Source organism: Dermochelys coriacea, chromosome 1 (genome assembly GCF_009764565.3).
Source record: "Dermochelys coriacea isolate rDerCor1 chromosome 1, rDerCor1.pri.v4, whole genome shotgun sequence".
In the NCBI taxonomy this organism is placed as follows: Eukaryota; Metazoa; Chordata; order Testudines; family Dermochelyidae; genus Dermochelys; species Dermochelys coriacea.
The window spans coordinates 77,933,791-77,952,730 of NC_050068.2; the positions used below are offsets into that span (position 1 = coordinate 77,933,791).

Consider the following 18,940-nt stretch of genomic DNA (forward strand, 5'->3'; position numbering starts at 1 on the left):
GTCAATCAGGAAGTGGGTGGGTGTGTGGGGAAATGGGAATCATGTTTGGCTAAGGGCAGGAATGGGAACAGGAACAAAGGTGTAAGGCTCTGTGGTGTTAGAGCTGGGAATGGGGACACTAAGAAAGGAAACTGGAATCATGCTTGCTGGAAGTTCACCCCAATAAACTTTGAATTGTTTGCACCTTTGGACTTCGGGTATTGTTGCTCTCTGTTCATGCGAGAAGAACCAGGGAAGTAAGTGGGTGAAGGAATAAGCCCCCTAACATCACCCAGTCCAGAGGAGTTTCTTGGTAGGTCCCATACGGCGGCTGACACTAAAGTTATCTTGTATGCTCTCAATGCCAGAGAGGTGCTACTAAACTCTGGATTTTTGCACAAGACACAGATGTTCTAGTGCTCTCTGTGAGACATTACACCCAAGATTTCTGCAAGATTCTGTTTCTGTGACTGCTGTTGTGGAACAGAATTGTTGTATATCCCTCTGAGATGCATTCCTATCACTTGGACCATTAAAAAGTTGCTACAATGCCTGGTTTCTGGATGTGATACTACTGGAAGGCTGGCTGGAATAACCAAATTATCTTAATGGGAGGCATTTTATTCAACCTCTGATGACTCTCTCCTTACTCTGAAGGTGCTCACAACAGCTGAGACAGTCACTGATAAGGTAATAAATGCACTGGACATGTTTATATGCTGAGTTTACCATCTGAAGACCAACATTATTATACTTGCAGAGCTTTGTTGGTGGATGCTTTCCAAGAAGCAGACAAATGGAAAAAACTGCCACCAACAAGAGGTGCATTTATATCTGGCATCAACAGGGCAAATCATCAAGCAATGGAATGGTTCTGGGGATGATCAAGCATATCCAAAAACAACCCTCTCCTCCTGAGCATGGATGGGTCTTGGAAGAAGGTTTATCACACGCCAGTGACATGTAAAATACCATGTGCGCCCGAATCAATCCTTCAGGTAATCAAATGATGGTATGAACAGACTAGATACTCAACACCCTACAAAGGTTTGGCTAACAGTGTGCCTTGTACGGAGATATGCAAGAGTGGCAATTTGGCTAGACAGAGATGACTCTGATGCTGACTTGATGAATTAATGTTTTCAGTCCTACATGTCAGGGCTAACTCCCCCAGGATTTATCAAAGATCGAAGTCCTTTTTATATAAGCAATGCATCCCTGGGTTAAACTAAAAAAAAACCAAAAAACTGATTTTTAAGAATGTTCTCAACTATATATTTACACAATTGTTCTAGGTTTCTCGTGTTTGGTATCACTGTGTTTGTGACAGACAGGACTTTCAAATGATACCCAACTTGACCCATTTTCAAAGACATTGTATTATCAAAGTTTCCACCAATTGGAAGACCTGAAGCTGGGACATTATAGCAACATTTCAAAACAGTAAGAGGTCATGTGGCTCATCTACATAAATCCTTAGAAACCCATAAGTTATTCATAAAAACACACTGGATGTTTTTCAAGACATGAAACCAAATGCAAAACTCACTTCTTTGTTCTCTTCAGCATCTCCATGAACCCATACTGTAGCTTCAAGATAATTATCTCTGTTGGCTCTGAAGGTTCCTTGAAAGTAGATTCCAGATTTTATGCCTTGCTGCAATTTGCTAAGGGGAAGATGCTCTGAAAAAATTATCCTTCCACTTTCTATTTCTTTCTGTTAAAAAAGTTAAAATTGGTAGTTGATTCATTGCATTCATAACTATCCTAAAACTAAGCTCACTGACATCAAATTCAGTCTACCGAACTCCAATGCAAAAATCAGAGGTATAACCATTTGTTTAGGTATCAATAAGAGTATATAAAATGTGCAGGCTACTGCTAACAGGAAGTGGATTACTGTCTGAAAAGGTTTCACAGCCGTACAAGGACCCTGGAAGCATCACATACTGGGAGTTATTTTCTTCTGCCTGCAGCTGCACACCATAGCCATATACTGTGTGAATGTCAAGTGCATTTATATTTGTTCAGAAGTTATCAGGACAGCATCAAGTTTGTATGAGGGAAAAACGCTCCCAAGACAATATTTCTCAATATTCCATGTAGCCCCTCGCCCCCCGCCAAATCCTAAACCTTTAAAATCACAACCAAATTAGAGTGATTTAAAGCATATACTAAAACCACAATTTTAAGAGAAATATTGAGCAAAGTGAGAGCCTTGGAATCACATCAACTCTAATATATTTAATAAATCAGAAAATATTTTCTCCCATATTAAATCATTGGTAATTATATGAGTATGTAGGTATTTGAAATACCTAAATTGTTTATACAAGTAAATCATATTAAATAAAAATTTGACAGAAAATGCTCATGAAAAATATTACATTAATGTGAGCGCTAAAACAGGAACAACCAAAGACCTAATTGGTCCACAATCCAGTTTTAGGCAATGTTTGTTTATTCCAGTTATTCTATGGCTATGGATCTACATTTTTGGTTCAATAGATATTGTTTTCACCTGACACTGAATGAGGAGCTATCTACCGTAATGGTGACTTCTGCATGTAACTTGTAACTGTTCTCTAATAACTGCATAAACAGTGCATTCCGCGCAGCATTTCATTTCTCCAGCAGCAGCAAAACAATACTGTCACGAAACTTTGATAAGTTTAGAATGCACATAAAGACCAATATCACCATATTGCAAATGATTTATATTTCTTTTGAAGAGCTGGAACAAAAAATAAATAAAAGAAAACATACCCCTTCATCAGATACACAAGCAAGCCGATCTATAAGATCAGGATTCGCTATCAAGCTCTTTATATACTCTTCACCTATAAAAACACAGGCAGAAGATTATTTATTTACAAGATAAGTATGGAGACACTAGGAGATTTTTACATGTTAGCAATAAGTCAAATACTTCATATCAAACTTACATGTATAAGCAGTTAACCCCTCTTCCACAGCCTTCTCTTTATTATTTCTGTCATTTGTTAGTAAAATAACTTGGATGGTCTCCTCATTGTTTATTTTCTTCAAGTGTTCATCATACCATTTTGCTGCTACTCGGATGGCTTTATCGTTGCGGTCATTAGCAGTTTCTCCTTGCTCTTGTTCTATATAAGTTTCTCTGAAATCAACAGAAAATCCTCAAGCAAGATTAAAAGTGTGATGCTACTGATGTTTAAATATATACAACAACAATCTAAAAGTTAGGGGAATAAGGAAAGATAGTGAGAAAATTCTATTTCCAACATAGAACTTATTATTGAAGATTAGGGAGGATGTGAGACACTCCAGAGGGACTTAATGAATTTAGTTAATTGAGCAACACAAGGACAAACATAATGCACTACAGAAACAATAATAGAAGTTACTTGCATGCACCAACAAATCAAAATTAGTTATCTTCTGTGATGGAGTTTACAGACCCCACACCAATTCTGAGAAAAAGGGAAGGGCTGGAGCAGTACTGGGGCAGAAAACTTTGCCCTCAGGCAATGCCTAGCATGGTCCTGGGGAAAGGACCAGTATAAAGAAAGCTCCAGCAGGGGTGAGGAAAGAGAGAAGTACTGCTCTACAGCAGTAGAAAATGCAGCCCCTACCCCTTTACCTTCAACAATAACAAAGGAGGGAGAACTGTGTGCAGGAACACCAGAGAGTTACCTGCATTGGCCCCTAAATTGCGGGTTTAAAGCCAACGAGATTTACTTAACAGCAGACATGTCCCAAATGGAGACATCAGGTGTGGTAGGAAGTGGCTCAGGAGAAGGTGACTGGGAGGTGGGCCAAACTTAGGCCACCCCAGGCTGTTACACTTTCAGGGCCCTGGGCTGGGATCTCGTAGAGCAAGGCGGCCCAGGTCTGCTTCCCTCCCAGATTCCCCTCCCCAAGCCATAGGTGTTACCATCAAGGAAGCCGACCTAGCTGAGACCCATTCAGGGGTCCAGGACACACTCAACTGAAAGAGAGACCAGAGTTGGAGGACTAAACCACAAGGTCTGTTGACCAAACAAACAACCCCAGTAAACCTTCCCTAAGAGAGACTGTTGTCTCTGTGGATGTCTAGATGAGGCTACTGGTCAATATGTATGTATTCAGTGTTTCACTCACCTCATTTAAAAAATAAACCCACACAACAGAAACAGAAGAGAGCCTGAAGGGAAATAAAACTTAAGAGATATTAGGGGTGAGTTCTACAAGATGATAATAAAAATAATAGGAGTATTTACTTTGGAATGAAAGGGGTTGGTCAGAGGAAAAATGGTCTTGCAGTTTGGGAAATGGACTGGTAGTCAGGAGATCTGGGTTCAGTTTCCAGCTCTGCTGGATCTTGTGTGTGTCCCTGGACAAAGTTGTTTAATATATCCGTTCCTCTGCATGGGAATAATAGTCCCTTGTCCCAGCTTTTGTTTGTCAACCTCAGGGCAAGGGCTATCTCCTACTATATGTTTGTACAGTGCCTAGCACAATAGGGTCCCCAACTTGCCCGGGTCCCTCTGGGTACTACCATAATACAAAATGATTTATACACTCATTATGTTTGGCACTATCATTAACAATTTCTTATCGAAATTATACGTAATTACTTCCTTTTATTTGTCTTAAACTTTTTGCAATTTATTTTATCTTTTAAATGTGAGGTATGGAAATCAGCACTACATTACTGAGTCAAGTTACTTAGCAAGATTCAGGCTTCGTCTACACTACAGAGTTAGGTTGACATAAGACAGTTTATGTTGACATAACTATGTCGGTATCTACATTAGAATGCTGCTTCCAATGAAGTAAATGTTCCCTTCAATACAATAACTCCACTTTCATGAAAGGCGCAGAGCATATGTCAATGTAGTTAGGGCAACACAGCGTCTGTGTAGATGCTGCATTATTTACATCAGCTGTTGGCTGTCAACCCCAAGCCGGGCTGACAGCGGAGTCATCCCCCCAGCACTAAGAGCCCAGAGCCCCACTACTGCCTCCTGGTGAGGGATTTGGGGGTGTGGAGTAGAGGAGAGCAGGAGCTAAGCTACTGCCCGGGCTTGGGCTCTTCTCCCCCACACCCCAATCCCTCACTGGAAGATGGCAGCTGCCCCAGCTGTGAGCCTGAAAGGCTCGATTTCACAGCAGGGAGCCTACCAGCAATGAAACTAACATTCTTGTCAGGTTCACAGCTGCTATTATTTCACATTTTGGCTTCGGTTGTCAGTCCTGTAGCCCGGGGATTCCAGCAATAAGCCCACATGGTGCTGACAGCTTGGGCTGTCAGACCTGGTACGGGGGTTCATGGAGCCCCCACCGGCTGACAGCCAAAGCTGAAAAGTGAAAGAATAGCAGCTGTGAACCTGACAAGAATGTCAATTTCATTGCTAGTAGTTCCCTGCTGTGAAACTGAGCCCTGCGTGGGTTCACAGCTCTGTCAGTCCCTGGGTTGTAGGGTGGGGATCACAGTTGTGAGCCCAGTGCCTGGCTGACAGCTCTGGCTGTCAGCACGGGGGCTGGCGGGGGGGCCACAGCTATGAGCCCAGTGCCCAGCTGACAGTTGCGGGGGGCTGTGAGCTCCATGATTACAGCTGAGGCTGTCAGCCCAGAGCTGCTGGGCTCTAGTGTCAGTGTCCCGCAATGCCCCACTTCAGGTAAGAACATGCACTACAGACAGGAGGAGCAAGAGTGGACATGAATCACCACTTCAATTACGGTGGTGGCTGTAAGTGGACTTAAATCAACTTAATTTTGTAGTGTAGACAAGCCTTCAGAAAAGTTAGCGGCCTGATCCAAAGCCTACTGAAGTCAAAGAGAGTGTCTTTCTACTGATTTCAATGAGCTTTGGATCAAACCCTAGATGACTGAGGCTAATGACAATTTACATTAATATATTGTCTTTTATCCAGACTGATATCATGATATTCACTTGTGCAGTTTGCATTTCACTAATGTGAAAAGTGATCACCACAAGAGTGAAATGTAGTAACTGTTTAACAGAACACACCAACAATAACACAAGAGTTACAAATCTTGCATACTTCCTGGCATTAGCAAACCACAATGTAGGCCTTCACAAATTCTCCAATGATTTAACAATGCACAATTGTCCAGACGCATTAGTATGCGTGGTTGAGTGAAGGTTTGCCTTCCTTTGAGAAATCTACTAAAAGCCACTGCTGGAGATAAGATCTCAACTAGACACACCAGAGATCTGGTCCAGCAGCAATTTCCACACCAACAAACCAATACATGCTTGCGATTAAGAAAAAATAGCAAAGAAATTAAATTTTGGTTCAAGTTGCTAATATATTTTAAATCATGTGTCTTTTGCAACAATACTGAAAAATTTAGGTTTGGGACAAGGTGCAGAAGTGAGTCAGAGCAGCAGGTGAAAGTGGTTTGGGGCAGTGGTTTACCTCCAGTAGAACAAGAGCAACTAACACAGGAGAATCATGCATGAAGCTTTTCACACAGTGATCCAGACTAAGGGACCAATCCAATTGCCAAGAGACCAATTCATGTAATTATTGACAACAAATGCATGCAAACCCTTAGCTTCAATAGTTCCTAAATTAAAAAGTTATTTTTTTCTGAATGCAAAATCATTTTCCAGTGCACGTGGATATTTTGAGGTGAATGTATTTTGAAGTGTCTGAAGGCATTTGACTTTCAGGCATATTCCTTTTCAAGCACCTGCAATTGTCTCACAATTGGCCACCCTAAAAGTGCATTATGTCATGTCTGTTGATGAAACTTCAAAGCACTTGAATTTTACTACTACAGTTGTCATATTGTCATCATCATTACCCCAAAAATGTCAGTTGTATCCAGTTACCTATGTGGTATATTCTGAAGTTTGCTGTACCCTAAGCTATACCTTACCGATGATGTTCATTAGTGAAGGAATAGAAATGTTTTTCAGGATTGGCAATCACATCTCTAATTCGCTTGTACACTGGTGCACTCCGTTTCCTCACTTCTTGTAAAACTGTCTGAAGCACAATTACATTTGAAATAACAGGATCTTCAAGTATATCAATCTGTGAAACAAAAAAGAATCCAAGTTATTGTTTATTTATAACTGATAACAGAGATTGAAGTGTTTACCTGACCCTGACACATGACTGCCAGAAGATAAAATGAATGATGAGATGCCCAGACCTGCCTCACCCTGGCTGCTGGGGAGCAGAAGGTGGAAATTCTAGCCCCTAAGGAGCTGTCCCCAGACCCTGCCTGGAGACTTTGGATGGGATTTTCAAAAGCTGTCATCCATGAATTTGATTAGGTAGAGAGAAGAGATTCACTTCAGCTCCCAGCAGTGGCAGCCCTGACCCCCCGTATCATCAAGGAAGCCAAATTCAGCATTGGCCCGAAGGACAGGGAATCCCAAAAGCGATGGAGGTGGTGCTGCCACTCTCTTGATTTGATTGCATGTCTCACAATACTTGGTGTTTTTCTTTAAGTCCCAGCTCCTGGAGACAAGCGACGAGGGAAGCGAGGCTCAGGGTTTCAGAAAGAGAAGGTGGGTATCCCCGGGGCTGTGGGGAAATGCTTGAAACCGCGGCCAGAAAGCACTGCAAAGCAGACACTGCCAGGCCAACGAAGAGAAAACCGCATTTATGAGGTTTAAGTCTCATGACGTTTGACCGGATCTCGGATTGCTGGAGGCCTGACCAGCGAATGCTGAGAGAAGACGGGTGAGGGATCCTGTCTCCCATATCCCGGGACCCGCACGGCTACGGCTACACTGCATAGAGCAATGGTGACTCCGGCGTGAGGCCCCGCGCCCCGCGCGCACAGCTCCCTCACCCTCGGGCGTGGGCGGGGGTTGGTACCTGGTGCAGCAGCACGTTGGTGTCCGGCAGCAAGTAGTGGGGGGCGGGGCAGAGGCTGCTGGCGGCCCCGCTGGGCTGGGCCTCGAGGCGGGGCTCCCCGGGCTGCCGCCCGCACTGCTCACAGGCGGCCGCCCCGCACGCGATGTCCTCGCGCAGGTAGTGCTCGCGCACCACTTTCATCACCGCACCCGCCCGCGTGCGCTTCAGGAACGTGCGCGAGGTCAACATCCTGCCCGCAGTAGCGCCGGCCAGTACGCCGGGGAAGAAGCAGCCGCAGGCGAGAGGCTCCCGGCAAGCAACTCACCCCGGCCGGAACCGGAACGGCTGGCGGAACCGGAGACTACAGCTCCCAGCATGCCCTGCGGCATGCGCCGGAAACACTTCGGGTGCCCGTTGTGCTGTTTGGGCCGTTGGGATGGTAGGGGATGCGGGTCCCAGCATGCGTTGCGACTAGAGCGGGTCGGTTGACGCGGCCCCCTTCGTTCTTTCGTTTTAGCGCGAGTGCTGTTGTCCTGGCGACGGCATCTGACAGCTCCGCCCTTTCCGGTGCGAAGCCTGAGCTGTTGGTCGGTAGTTGCGGGAGGTGAGTCCGGCTGTAGGGGCCTCTCCCGCCTAGCCGGGCAGTGCACGGGGAAGGGCTGCTGGGAGGGTCCCCTCCCGAAATGTACCTGCCTGCGCCACGGGGATCCGCCCTGGGGGCTCTCACGGGGCAGCCTCGTTTTGCCGCTCGCCCCGGTAATGGTTCGTGCGGGGCTATATGCAGATATGTGATGACACGTTCAAACACGCCAGCCCCTCGCTGCCCGCAGGAGTTTGGGCGGTTCGGGGCCGGTAGGCGATGTGCCCGGGGTCATTCAGGAGGGAAGCCCGAATGAGGTCCGGGATGGCACAGGCTGGGCAGGCCAGGCTCCGCTGCTGTTCATTGGGACCAGGAGCCACGCCTGCCCTGGGGTGACTTCCAGTCCTCCTGCTGTGACCCTGCCCCTGTGGTCAGGCCTCTCCACCGTCCCTCAGTCTGAGGGATGGTGGCTTGATCCTCCCCACTTCTGTATTTAAACAGGCTGTTCATTAGGGATGAAGGGGCAGGGCACGGGCTGTGGTGGAGAGCGAGCTCGGCTTTGTGGATGCAAGGAAGACTCTAAAGTAAGGGTCCGCCTGGAGCTTCCCCACTGCAGGTGCAAGGCACCATTCTTTGGCCTCCCTTTCCTAACATAAACACAGGGTCAAGTGTGGATGTCATCCCCCGCTCCAAAAAAAACATTGTATGGGATGCACGTTGTATGGGATTACTCTTCTGGGGAGAGGCTGAGAGAGAGAACAAAACACATTTGATAGCGGTGGGCTCAGTTTCCTTCAGGCACTACTGGGAGGCGTTCAGATAGTATGGTAGAGAGGATGGTATAAGAACCTATATGGGATAGAAAGTTATTTATGGAAGCTTAAGGAATCTTTCCCATGCCATTTAAGTTTGTTGCATGAATAATAAATATGTCCCTCATTTGGATCGCTGCCATATATTATGTTCCATGCCTCTGGGAAAGAGGGAGATTGAATGAGAGAAATGTGGGAGAGACTGAACCAAAAACCCATGGTGTCTTTTTGCAGTGCTGCATAGGCAGTGCAAGGCATGTGATTAAATGAGGGGGTCAGGCACTATGTTGAGACTGAGCAAGGTGAAATCCCACTGTGATAACCCATATGTAGCTCATTCTAGCACTGGTGACACCTCCCATTGTTAATGATGAGCCTAGAATGTCCTTCTGGAGAGAAGGCCATTGCTATTGTAGAAGGTAGGAAGCCCCAGAAACAGAGTTCTGGGGAAAGATTTTATTTTACAGCATCCTACAAACATCTCTTACAGGCCAAACATTGTTTCAGAGTAGCAGCCGTGTTAGTCTGTATTTGCAAAAAGAAAAGGAGTACTTGTGGCACCTTAGAGACTAACAAATTTATTAGAGCATAAGCTTTCATGAGCTACAGCTCACTTCAAATGCATCCGATGAAGTGAGCTGTAGCTCACGAAAGCTTATGCTCTAATAAATTTGTTAGTCTCTAAGGTGCCACAAGTACTCCTTTTCTTTAGGCCAAACATTGCGCAGGAAATCTAAAGTGTTGGTTCATAGTTTTTCATAATCTTTTAATACCATTTCTCTTAATTGTTCTGACTTTTGCATTTCACTGTACAGGGTGCTCAGATCAAATTATAACCATAAAAACCTCTTCAAATAAAAAGAAAAATGTCACGGAAGGGCTCCAAGGAAACCAAGAAAGCAAATATCTCCAGCTCCCTGGAGTCTGAAGATATTAGTTTAGAGACTACAATACCTACGGATGACATTTCCTCTTCTGAAGAGAGAGAAGGTACCACCAAAATCACTAGGCAACTGATTGAGCGGAAGGAATTGCTTCATAATCTACAATTGCTGAAAATAGAGTTATCTCAGAAAAACTTAATGATTGACAACTTGAAAGTGGAATATCTGACCAAAGTAAGGACTATCTGATTATGTATATGTGTGCCCTATTCCACAACAAGTGCTTAAATCTAGAAAAGTACTTTATATACTACCTCATTCATGGTTCTTGAATAACTTCAATATACAAATCAACTTCAGTTGCTCTAACTGAAATCAGGTGAAAGGTACAGAGGTGAAAATGTGAGCTTTCTTATGCAATGTGTTTCAGCCCTGTGGAAATTTCTAGATGTAAGAGTTCACTTTCATTCTTGACTTAATACTTCTTAGCACTTTCAGAGTTGTCAAGGTTCCTTCCCCACTCTGAACTCTAGGGTACAGATGTGGGGACCTGCATGAAAAACCCCCTAAGTTTATTTTTACCAGCTTAGGTTAAAAATTCCCCAAGGTACAAACTGTTTTACCTTTTGTCCCTGGATCTTACTGCTGCCACCACCAAGCATCTAACAAAAATAACAGGGAAAGAGCCTACTTGGAAATGTCTTTCCCCCCAAAATCCCCACAAGCCCTGCACCCCTTTTCCTTGGGAAGGCTTGATAAAAATCCTCACCAATTTGCATAGGTGAACACAGACCCAAACCCTTGGATCTTAAGAACAATGAAAAAGCAATCAGGTTCTTAAAAGAAGAATTTTAATTAAAAGAATCACCTCTGTAAAATCAGGATGGTAAATACCTTATAGGGTAATCAGATTCAAAACATAGAGAATCCCTTTAGGCAAAACCTTAAGTTACAAAAAGACACAAAAACAAGAATATACATTTCATTCAGCACAACTTATTTTATCAGCCATTTAAACAAAACAGAATGTAACGTATATCTAACTAGATTGCTTATTAACTGTTTAGGTAGTTCTGACCTGCATTCCTGCTCTATTCCTGGCAAAAGCAACACACAGACAGAGAGAACATTTTGTGTCCCCCCCTGCTTTGAAAGTATCTTGTCTCCTCATTGGTCATTTTGGTCAGGTGCCAGTGAGGTTATCTTAGCTTCTTAACCCTTTACAGGTGAAAGGGTTTTGCCTCTGGCCAACAGGGATTTAAAGGTGTTTACCCTTCCCTTTATATTTATGACAAGAGTACTGTACAAACTTCAATTTTCTATAATATTCCTGTAGGGTAGGTACCAAAATATCTTCCCTGTTTTTTATAGAAGGTAAAAGATGGGAAAATTGAGACATGAAGGAATTATTTGACTTCCTGAGGATATATTTTGCATGCATCCGATGAAGTGAGCTGTAGCTCACGAAAGCTTGTGCTCAAATACATTTGTTAGTCTCTAAGGTGCCTCAAATACTCCTTTTCTTTTTACTTTAGTTTTGTGCTTGTTACAAGTCTAAACCAAAGAAAATACTAGTCCCCAGGCACTCTTACCATTCAAAGTCAAGAATTCTTTGTCAGCCTCTCAAAACACACAGACACACACTACAGAGGGTTATCACTGATGCATTTACTACAGAAGAATAAAAAATGTAAGGGAGTTAAGGGATCACCAGCCTGAAAAGGTTGAGAAACACTGAATTGTAGACCTTTGAGTGGTGGTCAAATGGGAACAGCTTGTCTGTGGAAATGTGGACTGACTTTGAAGCGAGAGAGTCTATATCTTGTCCCATCTCATTTACAAGAAGTATGGGGAGGAAAGCTGAGGTAGGGGGAAGTGCAATAATGCCTTACTACAGTAGTGTATAGTTTTATTATTGTTACCTTTATCCTAGAACTTGTCTACGCTTACAGCGGTGCAGCTGCACTTGTACAAGTGTGCCACTGTAGCACTTAATGAAGATGCTACTTATGCTGACGGGAGAGCTTCTCCCATCGGCGTAGGTACTTCACCTTTCTGTGAGGCAGTAGGTGTGTTGATGAGAGAAGCCCTGTCTATGAAGGGAGTTTGGTCAGGATAGCTGCATCACTCAGGGGTGTGGATTTTCCACATCCCTGAGCAACTGTAGTTATACCGACATAAGTTCATAGCGTAAACCAGGGCTCAGTCTCTTCTGTTGATATCTGTTTATAACTTGCACTTGTCTGTAAGTTGAATTTAGGTCAAGTCCAGCAATCGAATCTGAGCAAGCAGATGCCTTGGCCTTTGTGAATCCAATTATAGAATTGGAGCTTTACTTTGTAGGTACTTTGGGACAGGTATAATTTCTTTATTTCTTTTGGCAGGTGTCTAGAACATTTTTGGATTTTCTTAAAACAATCAGAATAGCAGTCTCCTGACTAATTCAGACCTCTGCTATTTTTCTTAATTCTTTTAGTGAAAGGTAGTATAGGGTATTGCTTTTGTCAGAAAATGTTTCAGGAGAAGTTAGCAAGGTAAGTCATTTTTCTCTTTTCTCTTTAATTGCTTTTAGATTGAAGAGCTAGAAGAGAAGCTTAATGATACAATCCACCAGAAGCAGCTGTTATCTTTACGACTAGACAACCAGTTGGCATTACAGCAAGAAGATGCCAGGTACGAGAATAAACAAATCAACTTCAGTATTAATATGTACTATTGATCTAAATGCAGTGGTAGGAAATAAAACATGATGGGATGTAGGTTACTGGAAGAGCAGCTTTATTATAGGTTGTATAAGCTTTCCATTCTACACCTTCACTTAAAACTGCTAACTGTAACTTGCTGAAACTTTCACTACTAGCCCTGACTGAACCTAAATTGTACTTGAAACTTTAATATAAGTAATAATCTCTGCTGTTTTGTGAACAAAGGGCTCGATTAGGAGTAATACTTTCTCCACTTAAAAAATAATACATTTGCAACTCTTTTTTAATTATTCTATATCCTGAATGGCTTGGGGAGATGGGAGGGAATGACAGTTTAGAAAACTGTCATTTGGCCCTGAAAGAGCCTTAATTGAGCAGAAGTGCTTCTAGTGTTTGGGTAAATATTGATTTTGACTTGAGTCTTCTGAAACATTACAATTGTCTAGAACCTAAAGCTAAGTCTGGTAACGTGCTGTTGACAAAATACGTCATTAAGGAGTTCTGTTCTCAATTCTACTGACTGGTCTTAAGAAGGATTGTGAAGTGTGGTATCTTATTTAGTGAAGTCTCGCATCACAGCAGGAGATACATAAACTCAAGCACAGAGAAGTTGTGACTTTCTACAAGTCTCTTTCTGTAAAAGATTTGATACTCCTGGTATCAAAAATTAAACATCTTGTGCACAATATTTTAAAATTCTGCATATTTTATTTGTCAAAATAACACAATATAATCACACCAGTCTCAATTATTTTTGGTCATTTATTTCAAAATATCGGTCAGCAAATATGTCTGTAACAATATAGAAAACAAAAACGATTCAGGAAATGTTTTTTGACAAATAGATTCCTTACTAGGCATATTAATACAGAACTCTTGAGCAATAATTCATTTAAACTAGAATACAGATTAGTATTTCCTCACCCCTCAGAAACAGTGAAAAGGCTTGGGGAAAACATGGGTAACAGAGGAGCCAATGGAGAGGGAAGTAAATTGCTGGGAAGGAACCAGGGTGTGAACTTGGAGGGTTGTTGGGTATGGGTGAGAGAAGTATGGAACAGGTTTTTTGTGGGGGTGGGGAGGGATTGTTAGGAAGCTTCTCCCATGCAGACCCTGGCTGATCCCTAGCCTCTCCCATTCAGTCAGACACATCTGCCCGTGTCCCCATGTGTCTCTGTGCCCTCACCCAGCCCTATGTAGCCCTGCACCCCTCCCTCTGTCCCCATGTGTGTCTGCACCTGCCTTCTCCCTGTGGTCTTGTGCCTCCACTCCCATTCTGCCCCTGCTCCAGTCTGTCCTCTCCCACTAGCCCTTATGTGCCCCTGTCTGACACCCCGTGCTCCGCAGCATCCTACACTGTCTGTCTCCCCATAACCCTTGTTTCCTGACCTGGCCACAGGCTCTGTGAAGAAGGCAGGCTTTCTCTTCCTTATCTGGCTGTGAGCTGCCACTTTTTTCTATCGCCACAGGTCCTCTGGTGGGTGAAAAGTGGAACTGCAGCAACATTTTGGCAGAAGCTTTTTTCGGCACAAAAAATTTGAAATCTGCAGAGCTCATTAATTATGCACGTGTGCAGTAGTGCAGAATTCCCCAGGAGTAATTTGTGGTAGAACTGGTCTCAGATTTAAGAGCACAGTCACTCTTGGAAAAATGTCTTCCAGTTGTGTGCTTAATTGTGCCATCTTATGCTTATCTAACTTTTGTCAAGTGCTTTGGCATCTATACAGATGAAAAAGTGCTACGTACTGTACAAATTATTAGGGCCAGAGACTAAACAGCTGAGTGACTTAGATGCTTATCCACAGTGGAAAAATACTCTTTCTTCTATCCTCCTCTGTCTGCTACCTTTATATCCTGCCCATCAATAACTTGCTTATCTTTCTTTAGAACATATCCCTTTTGTGGAGTAGACCTGCTTTGGTGAACCTCAAAAAATATGTTGGATCAAGATTTATCCTGAAACCTTGTACACCAACCCAATTAAAACTTTTTGGGTGCTTGTTTAAAAAACAAAACAGGGTAGTTCCTCCTCTTCCCCCCCCCCCAAATAAAACCCTTCCTGAAAGAACAATTTAGATTGAAAGTGTTTTTCAATGGAGTTCAACCAATATACAAAAGAAGTAGGCTTTCTTTACAACAATTGTGGATCTACAAAAACATACAAAAACAAACAAACGAACTCTTTCAGTGTTCAAATGTTTGGAAGGGAGCAGTTAAGGGATTCAGCCAATGCTGTATAATCCTTCATCATTCATGATCAGTCTACCTAGCTTTAGGTAGAAACATTTTAGAAAGTCTATTAGTAGCATATTAACATTTATGGAGATTGGCGTTAAAGTTCCTTGTTTGAGTGTGATTTCTAAGAACCTTGATGAGTGTATTATGATGGCTGTATGTTGGAAGTGAGACGCAGTCTGTTGTGGAGGTTGTCTCTGTGAGTGTGATTATATTTGAATGATAAGGTGTGAATTGAAGTTGTTTGGATGTTAATGTTGCTTTAACTAGAGATGTTTTAGGCTTTGTCTATACTGGAACTTCGTCGGCAAAACTTTTGTCTTTTAAGGGTATTTAACTCCCTCCTCCCCAAATGACAAAAGTTTTACTGATGAAAAGTGTCGATGTGAACAGCACTTTTTCCTGTCGACAAAGCTGCTGCTGCTCATGGGGGGTGGAAGTCTTTTTATCGTTAGGAGAGATTTCTCCTGCTGACAAACAGCAGTTACACTGCGTTCCTTTTAGCAGCACGGCTGTGGTGGCACAAAAGCTAAAAGCGAGGTAATGTAGACAAAGCCTTATTTTCTTACAGTTTGTGTTTGAAAGGCAATATGCTTGTGCAATCTTAATTCTAGTTAACAAAGTGGTTTTTTTGGGTATTTTTTTTTTGGTAGGATTAAATTAATTGTGAACTCTTGCTCTCATCTGAAAATTAGGATAATAATTATTTGCCTAGCTCAAGTATTGTGAGGATTTATTGATATTTAGACATGTTTATCATAATTTTCTGATACATTTTCGTAGAAAACATCAAGAGCTAATGAAACAGGAAATGGAAACCATTTTAATGAGGCAAAAACAACTAGAAGAAACAAATCATCAGTTAAGGGAGCGGGCTGGAGATATCCGTCGCAGCTTGCGTGATTTGGAATTGACAGAAGATTATTATGAGAAACTGAAATCTCTCCCTGAAGATGAGCTTTCTATCCCTGAATATGTTTCTGTGAGTACTTTGTGTTCTGTATCGCTATTCAAAATATAAATTATCATGGTTTAGTAACCTGTTTGTAAAGGTCATAATGAGTACCTTAATGCACTCTTTCTGACTCACAGTGTAACTGTGAAGAAAGCAGGGAGAAGCCTTTAGAACTCAGGTTCTTCCATCACCATCCCCAGGCCGCCTGCACTAGAAATGAGACTCCTATTGCTGGGCCTCTTCCTAATATAATTCAGTCATTAAAAGTGGCATTCAAGCAGAAAGAAGAAGCCTTTTAAAACCTAGTCTTTAATGCCTAGTAGGTTGAAATGATGAGAACAAGAAGTGGATGAGATTTGTTTTACTTGCATGGTAGGCAGCAGGGACGTTAAATGGCAGAGGAAGGAACAGAGTGAGCATATGAGTTTGAAAAACACAGACTTCCTGGAACAACAATCCATGTTCCTCATTCAGTTACTCCGCCCTGTTAGAATCTAAACAGTGCAGAGATGAAGGATCTTTCCTTGGATCCATAAGAACTGTGGAACTCTTTGCCAGGGGATGTTGTGAAGGCCAAAACTATAACAGGGTTCAAAAAAGAACTAGATAAGTTCCTGGAGGATAGGTCCATCAATGGCTATTAGCCAGGATGGGCAGGGATGGAACACCATGTTCTGAGTGTCCCTAGCTGTTGATTACCAGAAGCTTGGAATGGATGATATGGGATGGATCATTGATGATTGCCTGTTCTGTTCATTCCCTCTGAAGCACCGGGCAATGGCCATGGTCATAAGGCAGGATACTGGGCTAAATGGACCATTGGTCTGACCCAGAGTGGCCGTTCTTATATGATATAGTCTTTAGTCAGTAAATTTTCTGTACCAGGTTTACAGCAGAAAGTAGCTTTTAGATAAGTTTATTCTATCTAGATTTTGAACTAAAGGATATCACAAGTTTAATTTCTAGTATTTTATAGGTTAATATAGATAGCAGACATTAGCTCAGGAGTTCTCAAACTGGTGGGATCATTACCCCTCAGATTCACAAGGGGTTACATGGGGGTCATGGGCTGTCCGCTCTGTGGGGCTGACAGCTCCCATTAAATTCCCCCCCACCCCTGTTTTTAATATATAAGGAGGGTCATGCTTAAAGGCTTGCTGTGTGAAAGGGGTCACCAATACAAATAGTCTGAAAACCACTGCTTTAGTTAGTAAATTGAGTGTTTTGTTTTGGTTACTGTTCACATTTTTTCCACAAGGTGGTGCTAAGTGATATTTTGCTGTGGCACAGAGCATGTAACCAACATTTTAAATGTAATTTGCAAATAGTTCTAAAAGAATTAAGGAACTTTACAATTATGTGCTCTCCTTACTACAGGCTCTACAGGTCAGGTAAGTCCCATTTATTCATGATATTGCATGGAAGTTTCTAAAGTTTTATAAAGGTAATAGACACCCGTTGTGGATCAAGTACAGACAGGACAGAAGTACCAGCAAATCTGTATTTCCAGACACAAAATAATATCAACAAGGAGAAAAAAACCCATAAACCTTAAATTACATTTTTCTTTTGAAAAGTGTCTATGTATAAATTACATTGGTGTTTCAAAAATTTGTGTGTACTGAGTATTATGTGCTTACTTTAGTGATTAAAATATAAATTTTGCTATTCTTGTCATCACTACATACTTCTGTTCCTTATGCGCAGTCAACAGAATTATTTCCTCACTTACACTTGTGAAATCCCATTGTCTTCAGTGGGTTTGCACAGAACTTGAATAAACTAAGGGAAGAACTTTTCATGTAGAATTTTTATTATATGAACAGGGAAAAATGCAGTCTTAACTGGCATCCCACAGCTTGTGACAGCTTGAGTTTCTAGGACTGCAGCTAGCGAAACCATCTTTTTATTTGTAAAATGAGCAAATTTAATGTAGAAGGAACTGAAACACAGTAAATGTGAACCCCATAATACCGTTTGTTTTTTTTTTCCAGAGACGAACTGAAGTTTAAGAGAATCTTGTGGCTTTTCCAACACAGAGACTAGCCTGGACATTCAAAGTTTTGTGTTGGCTTTCCCCTGCCCTTACCCTGCAAAATAAATTTTGAAAAGTATAAAATGCATCTAAATTTCTGTGCCAGGGACAACGAGAAATGTAGACTTTCAGCCCAGTGGTTAATGTAGTCACGCAGGGTGTGGGAGTCAGCTGGTTCAATCCCCCTCTGCCTGATGAGGAGAAGGAATGTGAACAGTGTTCTGCCTCCTCTCACATGAGTTCCCTAATGACTGGGCTATAGAATATTCTGATGTTGGACTCCCTCCGTCTCTCCTGTTCCATTTTGGATAGATAAATAAATAAATAGACAATGGAGCAGAGGGACTAATCCTGAGTTTCCCACCTCCCAGGTGAGTGCCCTTCCTGCCAGGCTAGAGTCATTCTCACACTCTCTGCCTCAGTGATTAAGTAGTTCTATACAGCGGAACAGTTTCAAGAGAAGCGATTGAGGGAGCCTCACATGAGAATATCCCATAACGCAGTGGTTAGGGCATTCACCTGAGAAGTGGCAGACTCCTGTTCAAATCCATTTTCCTCATCAGCATGGGGCTAGCCTAAACCAGTAGACTTCCACATCCTGGGTGAGTACCCTAATCACTAGGCTAAAAGTTATGAGGGAGTGCCTCCTCCTCCTCTTGTTGCATATGGAGCGAGACTGCCTTTGAGCATGCATACTGGATTGAGTCCTGCATGCAAGGTAGGCATTCTTCGGCTTATCTTCCCCCAGTTTGTGACTTGCTCTGGGGCTTAGGCAGCCAGCCACCTAAAGCGAGGCTGGAGTGTGCATGCCTAGAGGCAGAAACATTGGTACCTAGGGAAATTTAGGCACCAAACAAGTTTAGGCACCTGTGGGGTTAGGAGGCATTTGAGCAGGAATTTTGTGAATATCAGTAGCTGCCTAAGGCTTTGTCTACACTACGCAGCTTTTA

At 42.6% G+C, this 18,940-nt stretch overlaps 2 protein-coding genes across 8 annotated transcripts in view; one reads left to right on the forward strand and one right to left on the reverse strand.

Annotated features, from left to right (window-relative positions):
* DIS3 (DIS3 homolog, exosome endoribonuclease and 3'-5' exoribonuclease) overlaps positions 1-8,186 on the reverse strand; it is a 31,563-nt gene extending 23,377 nt beyond the window's left edge. Inside the window, exons 1-5 of one of the 5 annotated variants that reach the window (XM_038400854.2) lie at positions 7,806-8,186; positions 6,853-7,010; positions 2,925-3,118; positions 2,746-2,819; positions 1,529-1,696 (exon numbers count right to left, since the gene is read on the reverse strand). In XM_038400854.2, the coding sequence (XP_038256782.1) occupies positions 1,529-1,696; positions 2,746-2,819; positions 2,925-3,118; positions 6,853-7,010; positions 7,806-8,033 (822 nt within the window). In that variant the 5' untranslated portion in view covers positions 8,034-8,186. The other 4 variants (XM_038400839.2, XM_043504585.1, XM_038400848.2 and 1 more) reach the window with 4 other exon arrangements.
* Positions 8,187-8,255: 69 nt separating this feature from the next.
* The window catches only part of PIBF1 (progesterone immunomodulatory binding factor 1), a 174,014-nt gene continuing 163,329 nt past the window's right edge, over positions 8,256-18,940 (forward strand). For 2 of the 3 annotated variants that reach the window (XM_043504587.1, XM_043504588.1), the window contains exons 1-4: positions 8,256-8,388; positions 9,993-10,294; positions 12,633-12,733; positions 15,784-15,982. In XM_043504587.1, coding sequence (XP_043360522.1) covers positions 10,043-10,294; positions 12,633-12,733; positions 15,784-15,982 — 552 coding nt within the window. In that variant the 5' untranslated portion in view covers positions 8,256-8,388; positions 9,993-10,042. The other variant, XM_038400874.2, reaches the window with a different exon arrangement.